Source organism: Oncorhynchus tshawytscha, linkage group LG14, assembly GCF_018296145.1.
Source record: "Oncorhynchus tshawytscha isolate Ot180627B linkage group LG14, Otsh_v2.0, whole genome shotgun sequence".
NCBI lineage: Eukaryota > Metazoa > Chordata > Actinopteri > Salmoniformes > Salmonidae > Oncorhynchus > Oncorhynchus tshawytscha.
In genome coordinates, this window is record NC_056442.1 from 56,535,315 (window position 1) to 56,553,564 (window position 18,250).

The following is an 18,250-nucleotide window of genomic DNA, read 5'->3' on the forward strand; positions in this document are numbered from 1 at the left end:
TACTATTGTAGAGGACTGGCTAGGACAGGCAAGCCCCATACTATTGTGGAGGACTGGCTAGGACAGGCAAGCCCCATACTATTGTAGAGGACTGGCTAGGACAGGCAAGCCCCATACTATTGTGGAGGACTGGCTAGGACAGGCAAGCCCCATACTATTGTGGAGGACTGGCTAGGACAGGCAAGCCCCATACTATTGTAGAGGACTGGCTAAGACAGACAAGCCCCATACTATTGTGGAGGAGTGGCTAGGACAGGCAAGCCCCATACTATTGTAGAGGACTGGCTAAGACAGACAAGCCCCATACTATTGTGGAAGAGTGGCTAGGACAGGCAAGACCCATACTATTGTGGAGGACTTAACTCTTCCTGCTGTCACGGATATGACTGGGACAATATTGGGGGAAAAGGACAAAGAAACTATACAGACAATGCCTTCATCAAACAACACTGTTTCATGACACATCAGTGACATGGCAGGAGATGTTTTGAAACAATTACTGCTTCACAAACAAGCCAGTGAATTATATATATTACAGCTGGATGAGTCAACAGACGTGGCAGGCCTGGCACAGCTCCTGGTATATGTCCGTTACGTTTATGGGGGGTCAATTAAGGAAGACATCCTCTTTTGCAAACCACTGGAAACCAGGACAACAGGAGAGGATATTTTTAAAGTGCTGGACAGCTTTGTGACATCAAAAGGACTTTGGTGGTCAAGATGTGTTGGTATCTGTACTGATGGAACGAGACCCATGACAGGGAGACATAGTGGAGTTGTAGCGCGCGTGCAAGCAGTTGCTTCCAAAAGGGCAAAGTATTGACACGTTGTTTTAAATTGAGAGACGAGCTTCAACTTTTCTTTACTGACCATCATTTCCACTTGTCTGACCGCTTGCAGGATGACGCGTTTCTCACAGGACTGGACAAATCTGGGTGATGTTTTTTCTCCCCTGAGTGATCTGAATCTAGGAAGACAGGGACTCTCCACAACTATATTCAATGTGCGGGACTAAATTGAGGCCATGATTAAGAAGTTGGAGCTCTTCTCTGTCTGCATTAACAAGGACAACACACCTGAGTGAGCTGGGTGCGCAATTAAGCAGGTACTTTACCGAAACGGACGACACAAACAACTGGATTCGTAATCCCTTTCATGCCCTGCCTCCAGTCCACTTACCGATATCTAGACAAGAGTGCCTCATCGAAATTGCAACAAGCGGTTCTGTGAAAATTTACTTTAATCAGAAGCCCCTGCCAGATTTCTGGACAGGGCTGCACTCAGAGTATCCTGCCTTGGCAAATCACACTGTTAAGACTCTTATGACCTTTGTAACCACGTACCTATGTGAGAGTGGATTCTCGGCCCTCACCAGCATGAAAACTAAATACAGGCACAGACTGTGTGTGAAAAATGATTTAAGACTGAGACTCTCTCCAATACAACCCAACATTGCAGAGTTATGTGCATCCTTTCAAGCACACCCTTCTCATTAACCTGTGGTGAGTCATTCACAATGTTTGATGAACAAATAAGGTTTTATATATAAGGTGGTTAAATAAAAAACAAAATGATTATTATTATTTGTGCCCTGGTCCTGTAAGAGCTCTTTGTCACTTCCCACAAGTCGGGTTGTGACAAAAACTCACACTCATTCTTATGTTTAATAAATCTATTGTATAGTGTGTGTGGCAGGCTTACAATGATGGCAAAAAAACAACATTTGAGAGTGTACAGGACTGTAAAACGTTTGGGAACCACTGGGTTAGGGGAAGGAGAGGGGAGGGAGGCGGCAGGGGGGGGCAATACAGCTATATGACCAAACAACATGTAATTTGGACCCCACCCCACCCCCAGTGGCCATGTGGACCAGCCTAATGGTCTGTTCATGGGCTATCAAACAGCATCCCTCCCTGTCGCCCTGCCTGTCGCCCTGCCTGTCTCCCTGCCTGTCTCCTCCCTGTCTCCCTGCCTGTCTCCCTGCCTGTCTCAGTCCCTCCCTGCCTTTCTCCCTTCCTGTCTCATTTCCTGTCTCAGTCCCTCCCTGCCTTTCACCCTGCCTGTCTCCCTGCCTTTCACCCTGCCTGTCTCCCTGCCTGTCTCCCTGCCTGTCTCCCTGCCTGTCTCCCTGCCTGTCTCCCTGCCTGTCTCCCTGCCTGTCTCAGTCCCTCCCTGCCTTTCTCCCTTCCTGTCTCAGTCCCTCCCTGCCTGTCTCCCTTCCTGTCTCCCTTCCTGTCTCAGTTCCCTGCCTTTCTCTCTTCCTGTCTTAGTCCTCCCTGCCTGTCTCTGCCTGTCCAGTTCCTGCCTTTCTCCCTTCCTGTCTCATTTCCAGTCCCTCCCTGCCTGTCTCCCTTCCTGTCTCCTTCCCTCAGTCCCTCCCTTCCTGTCTCCCTTCCTGTCTCAGTCCCTCCCTGCCTGTCTCCCGTCCTGTCTTAGTCCCTCCCTGCCTGTCTTCTTGCCTGTCTCCCTGCCTGTCTCAGTTCCTCCCTACCTGTCTCCCTGCCTGCAGGTTCTACCATGCTACACTGTCTCTTCACTGTGATTCTACCATGCTACACTGTGTGGTTCTACCATGCTACACTGTCTCTTCACCGTGGTTCTACCATGCTACACTGTGTGGTTCTACCATGCTACACTGTCTCTTCACTGTGGTTCTACCATGCTACAATGTCTCTTCACCGTGGTTCTACCATGCTACACTGTGTGGTTCTACCATGCTACACTGTATCTTCACTGTGGTTCTACCATGCTACACTGTCTCTTCACCGTGGTTCTACCATGCTACAATGTCTCTTCACTGTGGTTCTACCATGCTACAATGTCTCTTCACCGTGGTTCTACAATGCTACACTGTGTGGTTCTACCATGCTACACTGTCTCTTCACTGTGGTTCTACCATGCTACACTGTCTCTTCACCGTGGTTCTACCATGCTACAATGTCTCTTCACTGTGGTTCTACCATGCTACACTGTCTCTTCACTGTGTGGTTCTACCCTGCTACACTGTCTCTTCACTGTGTGGTTCTACCCTGCTACACTGTCTCTTCACTGTGGTTCTACCATGCTACACTGTGTGGTTCTACCCTGCTACACTGTCTCTTCACTGTGGTTCTACCCTGCTACACTGTCTCTTCACTGTGGTTCTACCCTGCTACACTGTCTCTTCACTGTGTGGTTCTACCCTGCTACACTGTCTCTTCACTGTGGTTCTACCATGATACACTGTGTGGTTCTACCATGCTACACTGTGTGGTTCTACCCTGCTACACTGTCTCTTCACTGTGGTTCTACCCTGCTACACTGTCTCTTCACTGTGGTTCTACCCTGCTACACTGTCTCTTCACTGTGGTTCTACCCTGCTACACTGTCTCTTCACTGTGGTTCTACCATGCTACACTGTGTGGTTCTACCCTGCTACACTGTCTCTTCACTGTGGTTCTACCATGCTACACTGTGTGGTTCTACCCTGCTACACTGTCTCTTCACTGTGGTTCTACCATGCTACACTGTGTGGTTCTACCCTGCTACACTGTCTCTTCACTGTGGTTCTACCCTGCTACACTGTGTGGTTCTACCCTGCTACACTGTCTCTTCACTGTGGTTCTACCCTGCTACACTGTGTGGTTCTACCCTGCTACACTGTCTCTTCACTGTGGTTCTACCATGCTACACTGTGTGGTTCTACCCTGCTACACTGTCTCTTCACTGTGGTTCTACCCTGCTACACTGTGTGGTTCTACCCTGCTACACTGTCTCTTCACTGTGGTTCTACCCTGCTACACTGTGTGGTTCTACCCTGCTACACTGTCTCTCCACTGTGGTTCTACCCTGCTACACTGTCAGTGAAGGTGTGGAAACAAGGAAGGAAAACCGGAAAATGTAGAGATGTATTAACTACATAATGTCTATACATCAATATTACATCACTGATTTCACATATTTCTCCTGTAGATTGGAGGTAGTGCTATGAGGTCAAAAAAAAGTTCAAAGGTCAATCAGTACCTGATGACCTCCGCCTGCTGTGTGAGCTGCTCCTGGACCTTCCGGCACACCTCTCCGGCCGTGGCGTTGACCTTGCCGATCTTGGTGAAAAGGGCGCCGATCTTGTCGCTATGCAGGAAGCCCGCCGCTCGCCGTTTCAACAGGTGGCTCAGACACGCCTCGATGGTGCCTGGAGGAGAGAAGGAGAGAGCATTGTAGAAGACCCCAAACAAAGAAAAACCTCATACAGAATTAGTGATCATAGCCTGGCAAGTGAAACCGGATGCCATCAACAACAAAAAATTGCCAGAGAGGACAGTCTCTGTCATCACTGTGTGTCAGGAAGCCCGAGAGGACAGACTCTGTCATCACTGTGTGTCAGGAAGCCAGAGAGGACAGACTCTGTCATCACTGTGGGTCAGGAAGCCAGAGAGGACAGACTCTGTCATCACTGTGGGTCAGGAAGCCAGAAAGGACACACTCTGTCATCACTGTGGGTCAGGAAGCCAGAGAGGACAGACTCTGTCATTACTGTGGGTCAGGAAGCCAGAGAGTACACTCTGTCATCACTGTGGGTCAGGAAGCCAGAGAGGACAGACTCTGTCATCACTGTGGGTCTGGAAGCCAGAGAGGACAGACTCTGTCATCACTGTGGGTCAGGAAGCCAGAGAGGACAGACTGTCATCACTGTGTGTCAGGAAGCCAGAGAGGACAGACTCTGTCATCACTATGTGTCAGGAAGCCAGAGAGGACAGACTCTGTCATCACTGTGGGTCAGAAGACATGGAAAGTGTAAAACACTATACAGAAATATATATAGAGAGGGAGCAAGACAGAGAGGGAGGAGAGTTAGAGAAAGAGACAGAGAGTGAATGCTATTTGGCCATAAACAGAGAGTACACAGCGGCAGAATACCTGACCACTGTGACTGACCCTAAATTAAGGAAAGCTTTGACTATGTACAGACTCAGTGAGCATAGCCTTGCTATTGAGAATGGCCGCCGTAGGCAGACCTGGCTCTCATGAGAAGACAGGCTATGTGCTCACTGCCTACAAAATGAGGTGGAAACTGAGCTGCACTTCCTAACCTCCTGCCCAATGTATGACCATATTAGAGAGACATATTTCCCTCAGATTACACAGACCCACAAAAAAAATTGAAAACAAATACTATTTTGATAAACTCCCATATCTACTGGGTGAAATACCACAGTGTGCCATCACAGCAGCAAGATTTGTGACCTGATGCTACAAGAAAAGGGAAACCAGTGAAGAACAAACACCATTGTAAATACAACCCATATTTATGCTTATTTATTTTCTCTTTGTACTTTAACTATTTTTACACCATTACAACACTGTAAATTTAAATGACATTTTAATTGTCTTTATTATCTTGGAATTTCTGTGAGTGTAATGTTTACTGTTCATTTTTATTGTTTATTTCACTAGGTGTTTATTATCTATTTCACTTGCTTGGCAATGTAAACATATGTTTCCCATGCTAATCAAGTCCTTAAATTGAAATTGAATTGAGACAGAGAGAGAGTGAGTGAGAGAGAGACAGAAAAAGAGAGAGAGACACAGAGGGAGAGACAGAGAGAGAGACAGAGAGAGAGACAGAGAGAGAGACAGAGAGAGAGACAGAGAGAGGAGACAAAGAAAGACAGAGAGAGAGAGAAAGAAAGAGAGAGAGAAAGAGAGAGAGAAAGAGAGAGACAAAGAGAGACAGAGAAACAGAGACAAAGAGAGACAGAGAAACAGAGACAAAGAGAGACAGAGAGAGAAACAAAGAGAGACAGAGAGAGGAGACAAAGAAAGAGAGAGAAAGAGAGAGACAAAGAGAGACAGAGAAACAGAGACAAAGAGAGACAGAGAAACAGAGACAAAGAGAGACAGAGAGAGAAACAAAGAGAGACAGAGAGAGGAGACAAAGAAAGACAGAGAGAGGAGACAAAGAGAGACAGAGAGAGAAACAAAGAGAGACAGAGAGAGAGAAAGAGAAAGAGAGAGAGAAAGAGAGACAAAGAGAGACAGAGAAACAGAGACAAAGAGAGACAGAGAAACAGAGACAAAGAGAGACAGAGAGAGAAACAAAGAGAGACAGAGAGAGAGACAGAAAGCTCATTAAGTCTGAGAGTGGAACCAAGGTAGAAGAGAAACACAATTTCCTTCAGTCACTGTGTGTGTGCATCTACCCAGAGTGAAAGTGAAAGAGTGTGATCTAAAGAGAAAGTGAGCATCTATGCATCTACCCATGGTGTGTGAGTGCATCTACCCATGGTGTGTGTGTGTGTGCAAAGAGCAGACAGAGAAACAGAGACAATGGTGTGAGAGACAGAGCAACCCAGAGACAACCCATGGAGAGTGTGTGTGAGAGCAACCCAAAGAGAGACATCTACCCAGTGAGTGACAGAAAGCTCATTAAGTCTGTGTGTGGAACCAAGGTAGAAGAGAAACACAATTTCCTTACCCAGTCACTGTGTGTGTGCATCTACCCATGGTGTGTGTGTGTGTGCATCTACCCATGGTGTGTGTGTGTGTGCATCTACCCATGGTGTGTGTGTGTGTGCATCTACCCATGGTGTGTGTGTGTGTGTGCATCTACCCATGTGTGTGTGTGTGCATCTACCCATGGTGTGTGTGTGTGCGCATCTACCCATGTGTGTGTGTGTGTGTGTGCATCTACCCATGTGTGTGTGTGTGTGTGCATCTACCCATGGTGTGTGTGTGTGCGCATCTACCCATGGTGTGTGTGTGTGCGCATCTACCCATGTGTGTGTGTGTGTGTGCATCTACCCATGGTGTGTGTGTGTGCATCTACCCATGGTGTGTGTGTGTGTGCATCTACCATGTGTGTGTGTGTGCGCATCTACCCATGGTGTGTGTGTGCGCATCTACCCATGGTGTGTGTGTGGTGCATCTGCCCATGGTGTGTGTGTGTGTGCATCTACCCATGGTGTGTGTGTGCGCATCTACCCATGGTGTGTGTGTGTGCGCATCTACTCATGGTGTGTGTGTGTGTGCATCTACCCATGGTGTGTGTGTGTGTGCATCTACCCATGGTGTGTGTGTGTGTGCATCTACCCATGATACAGGTGTGTGTGTGTGTGCATCTACCCATGGTGTGTGTGTGTGTGCGCATCTACCATCAATATGGTGTGTGTGCATCTGCCCATGGTGTGTGTGTGGAGCAGATGAATCATCTAAGTGGTAGCTAAGTGCTTTCCAATGAGGGCATAAATAACAGCATGGACCAGGCCTGATATCTTTCCTAAAGTTCCCTGTACCGAGTCCGATGGACCCAGACATTATGCATCAATAACTAGAGTACAGGTAGGGCCTGTTTCTTCATCAATAACTAGAGTACAGGTAGGGCCTGTTTCTTCATCAATAACTAGGGTACAGGTAGGGCCTGTTTCTTCATCAATAACTAGAGTACAGGTAGGGCCTGTTTCTTCATCAATAACTAGGTTACAGGTAGGGCTCTGGTATGACTAAATTGATCACTAACATTTTGAAGCTGAGCCATTTGCCCGTGCCTTGCTGCACATTACGTTCAAATCTGACTAAGATTATAACATGGTGTCAGAAGTACTTCAACCTCATCAAATATAACACAGGAGAGATTATTTCACAGAAATTAATGTTCTCTGAGTGATGAAAAGTAGCTAACAGCTCTCACGTCTCTTGGTTCGTTGAGCTGAGCCAGAGATACTTTTGAGGAGGTGGGAAACTCCCATCGGAATCGCATTAACGGTCATCGTGTACGTTGCCCATGCTACTTCAATGGGCCGCGAGGTGCATTCTGGGCAGTTCTGGGACAAGGAGAGGTCTCCATTAGTCAAAGAGGTCTCCATCAAAGAGTGAATGGGAGTAAATTGGGCGCTAGATCAAAAACTCAACATTAGCATGAATTTAGTCAACATTAAGTATTTGTTTTGAATTGAACCTTTATTTAACTTGGCAAGTCAGTAAAGAACAAATTCTTATTTACAATGACAGCCTTGGAACAGTGGGTTAACTGCCTTGCTCAGGTGCAGAACGACAGGATTTTTACCTTGTCAGCTCGGGGATTAATCCAGACCCTGCAGTGCCTAGCTCCACTCCCATTCCCCAGGTGCTCTCATTTGTTGACTTCTGTAACCGTAAAAGCCTTGGTTTCATGCATGTTAACATTAGAAGCCTACTCCATAAATTGGTTTTATTCACTGCTTTAGCACACTCTGCCAAACTGGATGTCCTAGTTGTGTCTGAATCCTGGCTTAGGAAGATCACCAAAAAAACTGAAATTTCCACCCCTAACTATAACATTTTCAGACAAGATAGAACTGCCAAAGGGGGTAGAGTCACAATCTACTGTAGAAATAGACTGCAGAGTTCTGTCTTGCTATCCAGGTCTGTATAACCAAACAATTCGAGCTTCTACTTTAAAAAATCCACCTTTCCAGAAACAAGTCTCTCACTGTTGCCGCTTGCTATAGACCACCCTCTGTCCCCAGCTGTGCCCTGGACACCATATGTGAATTGATTGCCCCCCATCTATCTTCAGAGCTCGTGCTGTTAGGTGACCTAAACTGGGACATTCTTAACACCCCAGCCATCCTACAATCTAAGATTGATGCCCTCAATCTCACACAAATTATCAATGAACCTACCAGGTACAACCCCAAAGCTGTAAACACGGGCACCCTCATAGACATCCTCCTAACCAACTTGCCTTCCAAATACACCTCTGCTGTTTTCAACCAAGATTTCAGCGATCACTGCCTCATTGCCTGCATCCGTAATGGGTCTGCGGGCAAACGACCACCCCTCATCACTGTCAAACGCTCCCTAAAACACTTCAGCGAGCAGGCTTTTCTAATCGACCTGGCCTGGGTATCCTGGAAGGATATTGACCTCATCCTTTGGTTTTCTATGGGAAGCTCTATTTAGCCATAGGATCCAGATTGCAGTTCCTATGGCTTCCACTAGATGTCAACAGTCTTTAGAAATTGGTTGATGTTTTTCTTTTGAGAAATGATGAAGTAGTGTTCTTTGTGAGTGTCAAGCCAAGTGGACTCTTCAGTTTGGTGCGCGTGAACTGGAACGCGCTTCACGTTGTATTTCGGTATTGAACACAGTATATTCCATTGTAAATCGTATCTATTTTTTACGTTTTAGGATACCTAAGGTTGGATTAGGAACGTTGTTTGAAATGTTTGGACCAAGTTTACTGGTAACTTATTAGATACTTTGTGGTCATGTTGGGACCGGTGTATTTCTGAATCAAACACGCCAAATAAATGGACATTTTTGGGACATAAAGAAGGACATTATCGAACAAAAGGACCATTTGTTATGTATGGGACATTTTGGAGTGCCAACAGAAGAAGATCTTCAAAGGTAAGGCATTAATTATATAGCTATTTCTGACTTTTGTCGCGCACCTGCCTGGTTAAAATCTGATTTTCATGTGATTGTATGCGGGGCACTGTCCCAGATAATCGCATGGTTTGCTTTCGCCGTAAAGCCTTTTTGAAATCTGATACAGTGGCTGGATTAACAAGAAGTTAAGCTTTATTTTGAAGCACAACACTTGTATGTTTTATGAATTTTAATTATGAGTATTTCTGTTTTTGAATTTGGTGCGCTGCAATTTCACTGGATGTTGTCAAATCAATCCCGGGATTCGAGCAGGAAGGGATCACTAAGAAGTTAAATAAGCCCACATGCCCCATTCAAAAAAATTGGAACCAGGAACAGATATAGCCCTTTGTTCTCTCCAGACCTGACTGCCCTTGACCAGCACAAAAACATCCTGTGGCGTTCTGCATTAGCATACAATAGCCCCCGTGATATGCAACTTTTCAGGGAAGTTATGAACCAATACACAGGCGGTTAGGAAAATTTCAATAAGCATTTTTCTACGGCTGGCCATGCTTTCCACCTGCCTATCCCTACCCGTCAACAGCCCTGCACCCCCCACAGCAACTCGCCCAATCCCCCCCACTTCTCCTTCACCCAAATCCAGATAGCTGATGTTCTGAAAGTGCTGCAAATATGTGGACCCCTACAAATCAGCCGGGCTAGACAATCTGGACCCTCTCTTTCTAAAAATTATCCGACGCTATTGTTGCAAACCCCATTACTAGCCCGTTCAACCTCTCTTTCATATCGTCTGAGATTCCCAAAGATTGGAAAGAAGCCATGGTCATCCCCCTCTTCAAAGGGAGAGACACTCTAGACCCAAACTTCTACAGACCTATATCCATCCTACCCTGCCTTTCTGAAGTCTTCGAAAGCCAAGTTAACAAACAGATTATCGACCATTTCGAATCCCACCGTACCTTCTCCGCTATGCAATCTGGTTTCAGAGCTGGTCATGGGTGCACCTCAGCCACGCTCAAGGTACTAAACGATATCATAACCGCCATCGATAATAGGCAATACTGTGCAGCCATATTCATTGACCTGGCCAAGGCTTTTGACTCTGTCAATCACCACATTCTTATCGGCAGAATCAACAGCTTTGGTTTCTCAAATGAGTGCCTCACCTGGTTCACCAACTACTTCACTGATAGAGTTCAGTGTGTCAAATCGGAGGGCCTGTTGTCCAGACCGCTGGCAGTCTCTATGGGTGTGCAACAGGGTTCAATTCTCTGGCCGACTCTTTTCTCTGTGTACATCAATGATGTCGCTCTTGCTGCTGGTGATTCTCTGATCCACCTCTACGCAGACGACACCATTCTGTATACTTCTGGCCCTTCGTTGGACACTGTGTTAACTAACCTCCAGACAAGCTTTAATGCCATACAACTCCCCTTCCGTGGCCTCCAACTGCTATTAAATGCAAGTAAAACTAAATGCATACTCTACAACCGATCGCTGTCCACACCTGCCCGCCTGTCCAGCTTCACTACTCTGGAAGGTTCTGACTTAGGATATGTGGACAACTGCAAATACTTAGGTGTCTGGCTAGACTGTAAACTCTCCTTCCGGACTCACATTAAGCATCTCCAATCCAAAATTAAATCTAGAATTGGCTTCCTATTTTGCAACAAAGCATCCTTCACTCATGCTGCCAAACATACCTTCGTAAAACTGACCATCCTACCGATCCTCAACTTCGGCGATGTCATTTACAAAATAGCCTCCAACACTCTACTCAACAAATTGGATGCAGTCTATCACAGTGGCATCCGTTTTGTCACCAAAACCCCATATACTACCCACCACTGCGACCTGTATGCTCTCGTTGGCTGGCCCTCGCTTCATACTCGTCGCCAAACCCACTGGCTTCAGGTCATCTTCAAGTCTCTGCTAGGTAAAGCCCCGCCTTATCTCAGCTCACTGTTCACCATAGCAGCACCCACCCGTAGCACGCACTCCAGCAGGTATATCTCACTGGTCACCCCCAAAGCCAATTCCTCCTTTGGCCGCCTTTCCTTACAGTTCTCTGCTGCCAATGACTGGAACGAACTGCAACAATCACTGAAGCTGGAGACTCATGCCTCCCTCACTAACTTTAAGCACCAGCTGTCAGAGCAGCTCACAGATCACTGCACCTGTGCATAGCCCATCTGTAAATAGCCCATCCAACTACCTCATCCCCATACAGTATTTATTTGATTTATCTTGCTCCTTTGCACACCAGTATCTCTAATTGCACATTCATCTTCTGCACATCTACAATTTCAGTGTTTAATTGCTATATTGTAATTACTTTGCCACCATGGCCTATTTAATGCCTTACCTCCCTTATCTTACCTCATTTGCACACACTGTATATAGACTTTTTCTACTGTGTTATTGACTGTATGTTTGTTTATTCCATGTGTAACTCTGTGTTGTGTTGAACTGCTTTGCTTTATCTTGACCAGGTCCCAATTGTAAATGAGAACTTGTTCTCAACTAGCCTATCCGGTTAAATTCGATCTAGAAACCTTTTGGTTACTGGCCCAACGCTCTAACCACTAGGCTACCTGTTGGTTACTGGCCCAACGCTCTAACCACTAGGCTACCTGTTGGTTACTGGCCCAACGCTCTAACCACTAGGCTACCTGTTGGTTACTGGCCCAACACTCTAACCACTAGGCTACCTGCTGGTTACTGGCCCAACACTCTAACCACTAGGCTACCTGCTGGTTACTGGCCCAACGCTCTAACCACTAGGCTACCTGCTGGTTACTGGCCCAACGCTCTAACCACTAGGCTACCTGCTGGTTACTGGCCCAACGCTCTAACCACTAGGCTACCTGGTTACTGGCTCTAACCACTAGGCTACCTGTTGGCCCAACGCTCTAACCACTAGGCTACCTGTTGGTTACTGGCCCAACACTCTAACCACTAGGCTACCTGCTGGTTACTGGCCCAACACTCTAACCACAAGGCTACCTGCTGGTTACTGGCCCAACTCTCTAACCACTAGGCTACCTGCCACCCCTCTAACCACTAGGCTACCTGCTGGTTACTGGCCCAACTCTCTAACCACTAGGCTACCTGCCACCCCTCTAACCACTAGGCTACCTGTTGGTTACTGGCCCAACGCTCTAACCACTAGACTACCTGCTGGTTACTGGCCCAACTCTCTAACCACTAGGCTACCTGCCACCCCTCTAACCACTAGGCTACCTGTTGGTTACTGGCCCAACGCTCTAACCACTAGACTACCTGCTGGTTACTGGCCCAACTCTCTAACCACTAGGCTACCTGCCACCCCTCTAACCACTAGGCTACCTGTTGGTTACTGGCCCAACTGGCCTCTAACCACTAGGCTACCTGCCACCCCTCTAACCACTAGACTACCTGTTGGTTACTGGCCCAACGCTCTAACCACTAGGCTACCTGCTGGTTACTGGCCCAACACTCTAACCACTAGGCTACCTGCTGGTTACTGGCCCAACACTCTAACCACTAGGCTACCTGCTGGTTACTGGCCCAACGCTCTAACCACTAGGCTACCTGCTGGTTACTGGCCTAACGCTCTAACCACTAGGCTACCTGCCACCTCACAACATTACAAACCTTTTTTGAGATGTGAGATAATTAACTTGCTTCGGTAGTAACTTTGGAATCATGACATTACGTACTTTCAAGGAAAATAGGCAGGTTTCCTGACTCATACCCTTACTTTGAGAAGGGATTTGCTTGATGATTAGCTTAGCAACCCGACCAACGTGAGCGCAATTGGTCGACATTGTACGAGGTTGTACGAGGTTGTTCGAGGTTGTACGAGGTTGTACGAGGTTTGAACGAGGTTGTACGAGATTGAACGAGGTTTTGATAATATCATGCTAATTGGCCTATGTGTAACCGATGTGAAATGGCTAGCTAGTTAGCGGTGGTGCGGGCTAATAGCGTTTCAATCGGTGACGTCACTTGCTCTGAAAGGGCCGCCTCTTTTGTGGATAACGATGCTTCGTGGGTGTCAGTTGTTGATGTGTGCAGAGGGTCCCTGGTTCGAGCCCAGCTAGGGGATGGACTAAAGTTACATTGATGCTGTTGACTGGTTGCTGCGGAAAAGGAGGAGGTCAAAAGGGGGGTGAGTGTAACGCGCTAAATAGCGTTTCAATCGGTGACGTTTAATAATAATTAAGAAATATCAAAACCTCACGGCAAAGCCATGAGAGATGTGTGTGTGTGTGTGTGTGTGCCTGTGTGTGAGCCTTTGTGTGTGTGTCTTTGTTAATGCCTGTGTGTGTGTGTGTGTGTGAGTTTGTGTGTGTGTCTTTGTTAATGTGTGTGTGTGTGTGTGTGTGTGTGTGTGTGTGTGTGTGTGTGTGTGTGTGTGTGTGTGTGTGTGTGTGTGTGTGTGTGTGCCTGCGTATGTGTCTGTGTGTGTGTCTTTGTTAATGCCTGTGCGTGTGTCCCTGTGTCTGTGTGTGTGTGTGTCTGTGTGTGTGTGCGCAGCCCCATGTACAGTATATGCCTGTGCATCTGGGAGGGCTGCTGTTTGTCTGTGAGATCACAGTAACGTGCTGCTGCGGTAACACAGGGACTCTGCCAGATGGGGAGGAATACAGACGACCAGGGAAAGAAAGATTCTGGTGAGTGAGAGAGAGAGACAGAGAGAGAGAGACAGAAAGAGAGAGACAGAGAGAGAGAGACAGACAAAGAGAGAGAGAGACAAAGAGAGAGAGACAAAGAGAGAGAGAGACAGAGAGAGACAAAGAGAGAGAGACAAAGAGAGAGAGACAAAGAGAGAGAGACAGAGAGAGACAGAGAGAGAGACAGAGAGAGAGAGAGACAGAGAGACAAAGAGAGAGAGAGACAGAGAGAGAGAGAAAACAAAAAGATAACTACTTGACACATTGGAAAGAATTAACAAAAAAACAGAGCAAACTAGAATGCTATTTGGCCCTACACAAAGAGTACACAGCGGCAGAATACCTGACCACTGTGACTGACCCAAAATTAAGGAAAGCTTTGACTATGTACAGACTCAGCGAGCATAGCCTTGCTATTGAGAAAGGCCGCCGTAGGCAGACATGGCTCTCAAGAGAAGACAGGCTATGTGCTCACTGCCCACAAAATGAGGTGGAAACTGGGCAGCACTTCCTAACCTCCTGTCCAATGTATGACCATATTAGAGAAACATATTTCCCTCAGATTACACAGATCCACAAAGAATTCGAAAACAAATCCAATTTTGAAAAACTCCCATATCTACTGGGTGAAATTCCACAGTGTGCCATCAAAGCAGCAAGATTTGTGACCTGTTGCCACGAGAAAAGGGCAACCAGTGAAGAACACCATTGTAAATACAACCCATATCTATGCTTATTTATTTTATCTTGTGTCCTTTACCATTTGACATTGTTAAAACACTGTATATATATATATATATATAATATGACATTTGTAATGTCTTTATTGTTTTGAAACTTCTGTATGTGTGATGTCTACTGTTAATTTTTATTGTTTATTTCACTTTATATATTATCTACCTCGCTTGCTTTGGCAATGTTAACACGTTTCCCATGCCAATAAAGCCCTTGAATTGAATTGAATTGAGAGAGAGACAGAGAGAGACAGAGAGAGACAGAGAGAGACAGAGAGAGACAGAGAGAGACAGAGAGAGACAGAGAGAGAGAGCCCAGTAAGTTGTACAACATCAGAAATGTATACAGATGGGCCCGAAACTGCAGAAAAGAAACCAGAAAGCAACCTGTAACCAAAATATCCAAAGACTCTTAGATAACTTTCTGGAGACCACATTCACTCACAGTGAAGAAGGCATCAATCTAGCAGTAAAAACATCAACTATATATTCAGGCAAACGGCAAAAGAAGCACAACTGAAATTGATAAAAAACAAAATAAAAAAAAGACCACAGATGACAACTGGTTTGATGCAGATTGTAAAATTATAAGGAAAAAACATAGAACACTATCCAACCAAAAGCACAGAGACCCAAATAATGGTGAATTACTGTGAGACTTTAAAACTCTATAAACGTAACACTCAGAACCAAAAATGCACAGTACAACAGCAAGCAACTGACACTAATTGAGGAGTCCATAAACACACACACAACTTCTGGCAACAACTTTGGAAAAAAACTTTAAAAATCTAAACGAGGAATTAGTGATACAAAATGGTGACATATGGACAACCCATTTTAAAACACTCTACAACACCGTTCAAATTGACACAAACGCAGAACAATGACAAATTCATGAGAAGTTGAATGGATTAGAAAAAGCTATAAAGGACAATCAAAATCCATTGGACTCCACAGTTACTGACCAGGAGCTCTATAAGAAACTAAACTATTACTGACCAGGAGCTCTATAAGAAACTAAACTATTACTGACCAGGAGCTCTATAAGAAACTAAACTATTACTGACCAGGAGCTCTATAAGAAACTAAACTATTACTGACCAGGAGCTCTATAAGAAACTAAACTATTACTGACCAGGAGCTCTATAAGAAACTAAACTATTACTGACCAGGAGCTCTATAAGAAACTAAACTATTACTGACCAGGAGCTCTATAAGAAACTAAACTATTACTGACCAGGAGCTCTATAAGAAACTAAACTATTACTGACCAGGAGCTCTATAAGAAACTAAACTATTACTGACCAGGAGCTCTATAAGAAACTAAACTATTACTGACCAGGAGCTCTATAAGAAACTAAACTATTACTGACCAGGAGCTCTATAAGAAACTAAACTATTACTGACCAGGAGCTCTATAAGAAACTAAACTATTACTGACCAGGAGCTCTATAAGAAACTAAACTATTACTGACCAGGAGCTCTATAAGAAACTAAACTATTACTGACCAGGAGCTCTATAAGAAACTTCAGGCCCTCAGATTTAAAAAAGCATGCGGACCTGATGGTATCCTCAATGAGATGCTCAAACTCACTAGTGCAAAATTTCAATTGGCTATATTAAAACTGTTTAATTTGATTTAATTGATTGTAGGTTATTTCCCTGACATCCCTGAGGCATTTGTGTGAACAGTAACCTGGGGAAGGTTTTCTGTAGTATTATAAATGTAAGAGTTCTAAACTTCCTTAATAAGCACAATGTCTTGAGTAAAAGACAAATTGGATTTATACCAAACATCGCACAACCGATCATATTTACACCCTACACACCCTGATAGATAAACATGTCCACCCCCCAAAAATTAAAAATATTGCTTTATTGACTTCCAAAAAGCATTTGATTCTATTTGGCATACAGGACTGTTCTACAAAGTTATTGAAAGTGGTGTCGGGGGTAAAACATATGACATAATTATAATCCCTCCCTCTCCTTTACATCAGGTTTACTGTTATAATCCCTCTCTCTCCTTTAATATCAGATTTACTGTTATAATCCCTCCCTCTCCTTTAACATCAGGTTTACTGTTATAATCCCTCCCTCTCCTTTAACATCAGGTTTACTGTTATAATCCCTCCCTCTCCTTTAACATCAGGTTTACTGTTATAATCCCTCCCTCTCCTTTAACATCAGGTTTACTGTTATAATCCCTCTCTCTCCTTTAACATCAGGTTTACTGTTATAATCCCTCCCTCTCCTTTAACATCAGGTTTACTGTTATAATCCCTCTCTCCCTCCCTCTCCTTTAACATCAGGTTTACTGTTATAATCCCTCCCTCTCCTTTAACATCAGGTTTACTGTTATAATCCCTCCCTCTCCTTTAATATCAGGTTTACTGTTATAATCCCCCTCCCTCCCTCTCCTTTAACATCAGGTTTACTGTTATAATCCCTCCCTCCCTCTCCTTTAACATCAGGTTTACTGTTATAATCCCTCCCTCTCCTTTAATATCAGGTTTACTGTTATAATCCCCTCTCCCTCTCTCTCCTTTAATATCAGGTTTACTGTTATAATCCCTCTCTCTCCTTTAACATCAGGTTTACTGTTATAATCCCTCCCTCTCCTTTAACATCAGGTTTACTGTTATAATCCCTCCCTCTCCTTTAACATCAGGTTTACTGTTATAATCCCGCTCTCTCCTTTAATATCAGGTTTACTGTTATAATCCCTCCCGCTCCTTTAACATCAGGTTTACTGTTATAATCCCTCCCTCTCCTTTAACATCAGGTTTCCTGTTATAATCCCTCTCTCCCTCTATCTCCTTTAATATCAGGTTTCCTGTTATAATCCCTCCCTCTCCTTTAACATCAGGTTTACTGTTATAATCCCTCTCTCCTTTAATATCAGGTTTACTGTTATAATCCCTCTCTCCCTCTCTCTCCTTTAATATCAGGTTTACTGTTATAATCCCTCCCTCTCCTTTAACAGCAGGTTTACTGTTATAATCCCTCCCTCTCCTTTAATATCAGGTTTACTGTTATAATCCCTCTCTCTCCTTTAACATCAGGTTTACTGTTATAATCCCTCCCTCTCCTTTAACATCAGGTTTACTGTTATAATCCCTGCCTCTCCTTTAACATCAGGTTTACTGTTATAATCCCTCCCTCTCCTTTAACATCAGGTTTACTGTTATAATCCCTCCCTCTCCTTTAACATCAGGTTTACTGTTATAATCCCTCCCTCTCCTTTAACATCAGGTTTCCTGTTATAATCCCTCTCTCCCTCTCTCTCCTTTAACATCAGGTTTACTGTTATAATCCCTCCCTCTCCTTTAACATCAGGTTTACTGTTATAATCCCTCCCTCTCCTTTAACATCAGGTTTACTGTTATAATCCCTCCTCTCTCCTTTAACATCAGGTTTACTGTTATAATCCCTCTCTCCCTCCCTCTCCTTTAACATCAGGTTTACTGTTATAATCCCTCCCTCTCCTTTAATATCAG

General features: G+C 44.9%; 1 protein-coding gene across 1 annotated transcript in view; it reads right to left on the reverse strand.

Moving 5' to 3' along the window:
* The window catches only part of LOC112240768 (small G protein signaling modulator 2-like), a 147,301-nt gene that overhangs the window by 102,028 nt on the left and 27,023 nt on the right, over window positions 1–18,250 (reverse strand). The window contains 1 exon segment of the mRNA XM_042297707.1: window positions 4,003–4,171. Coding sequence (XP_042153641.1) covers window positions 4,003–4,171 — 169 coding nt within the window.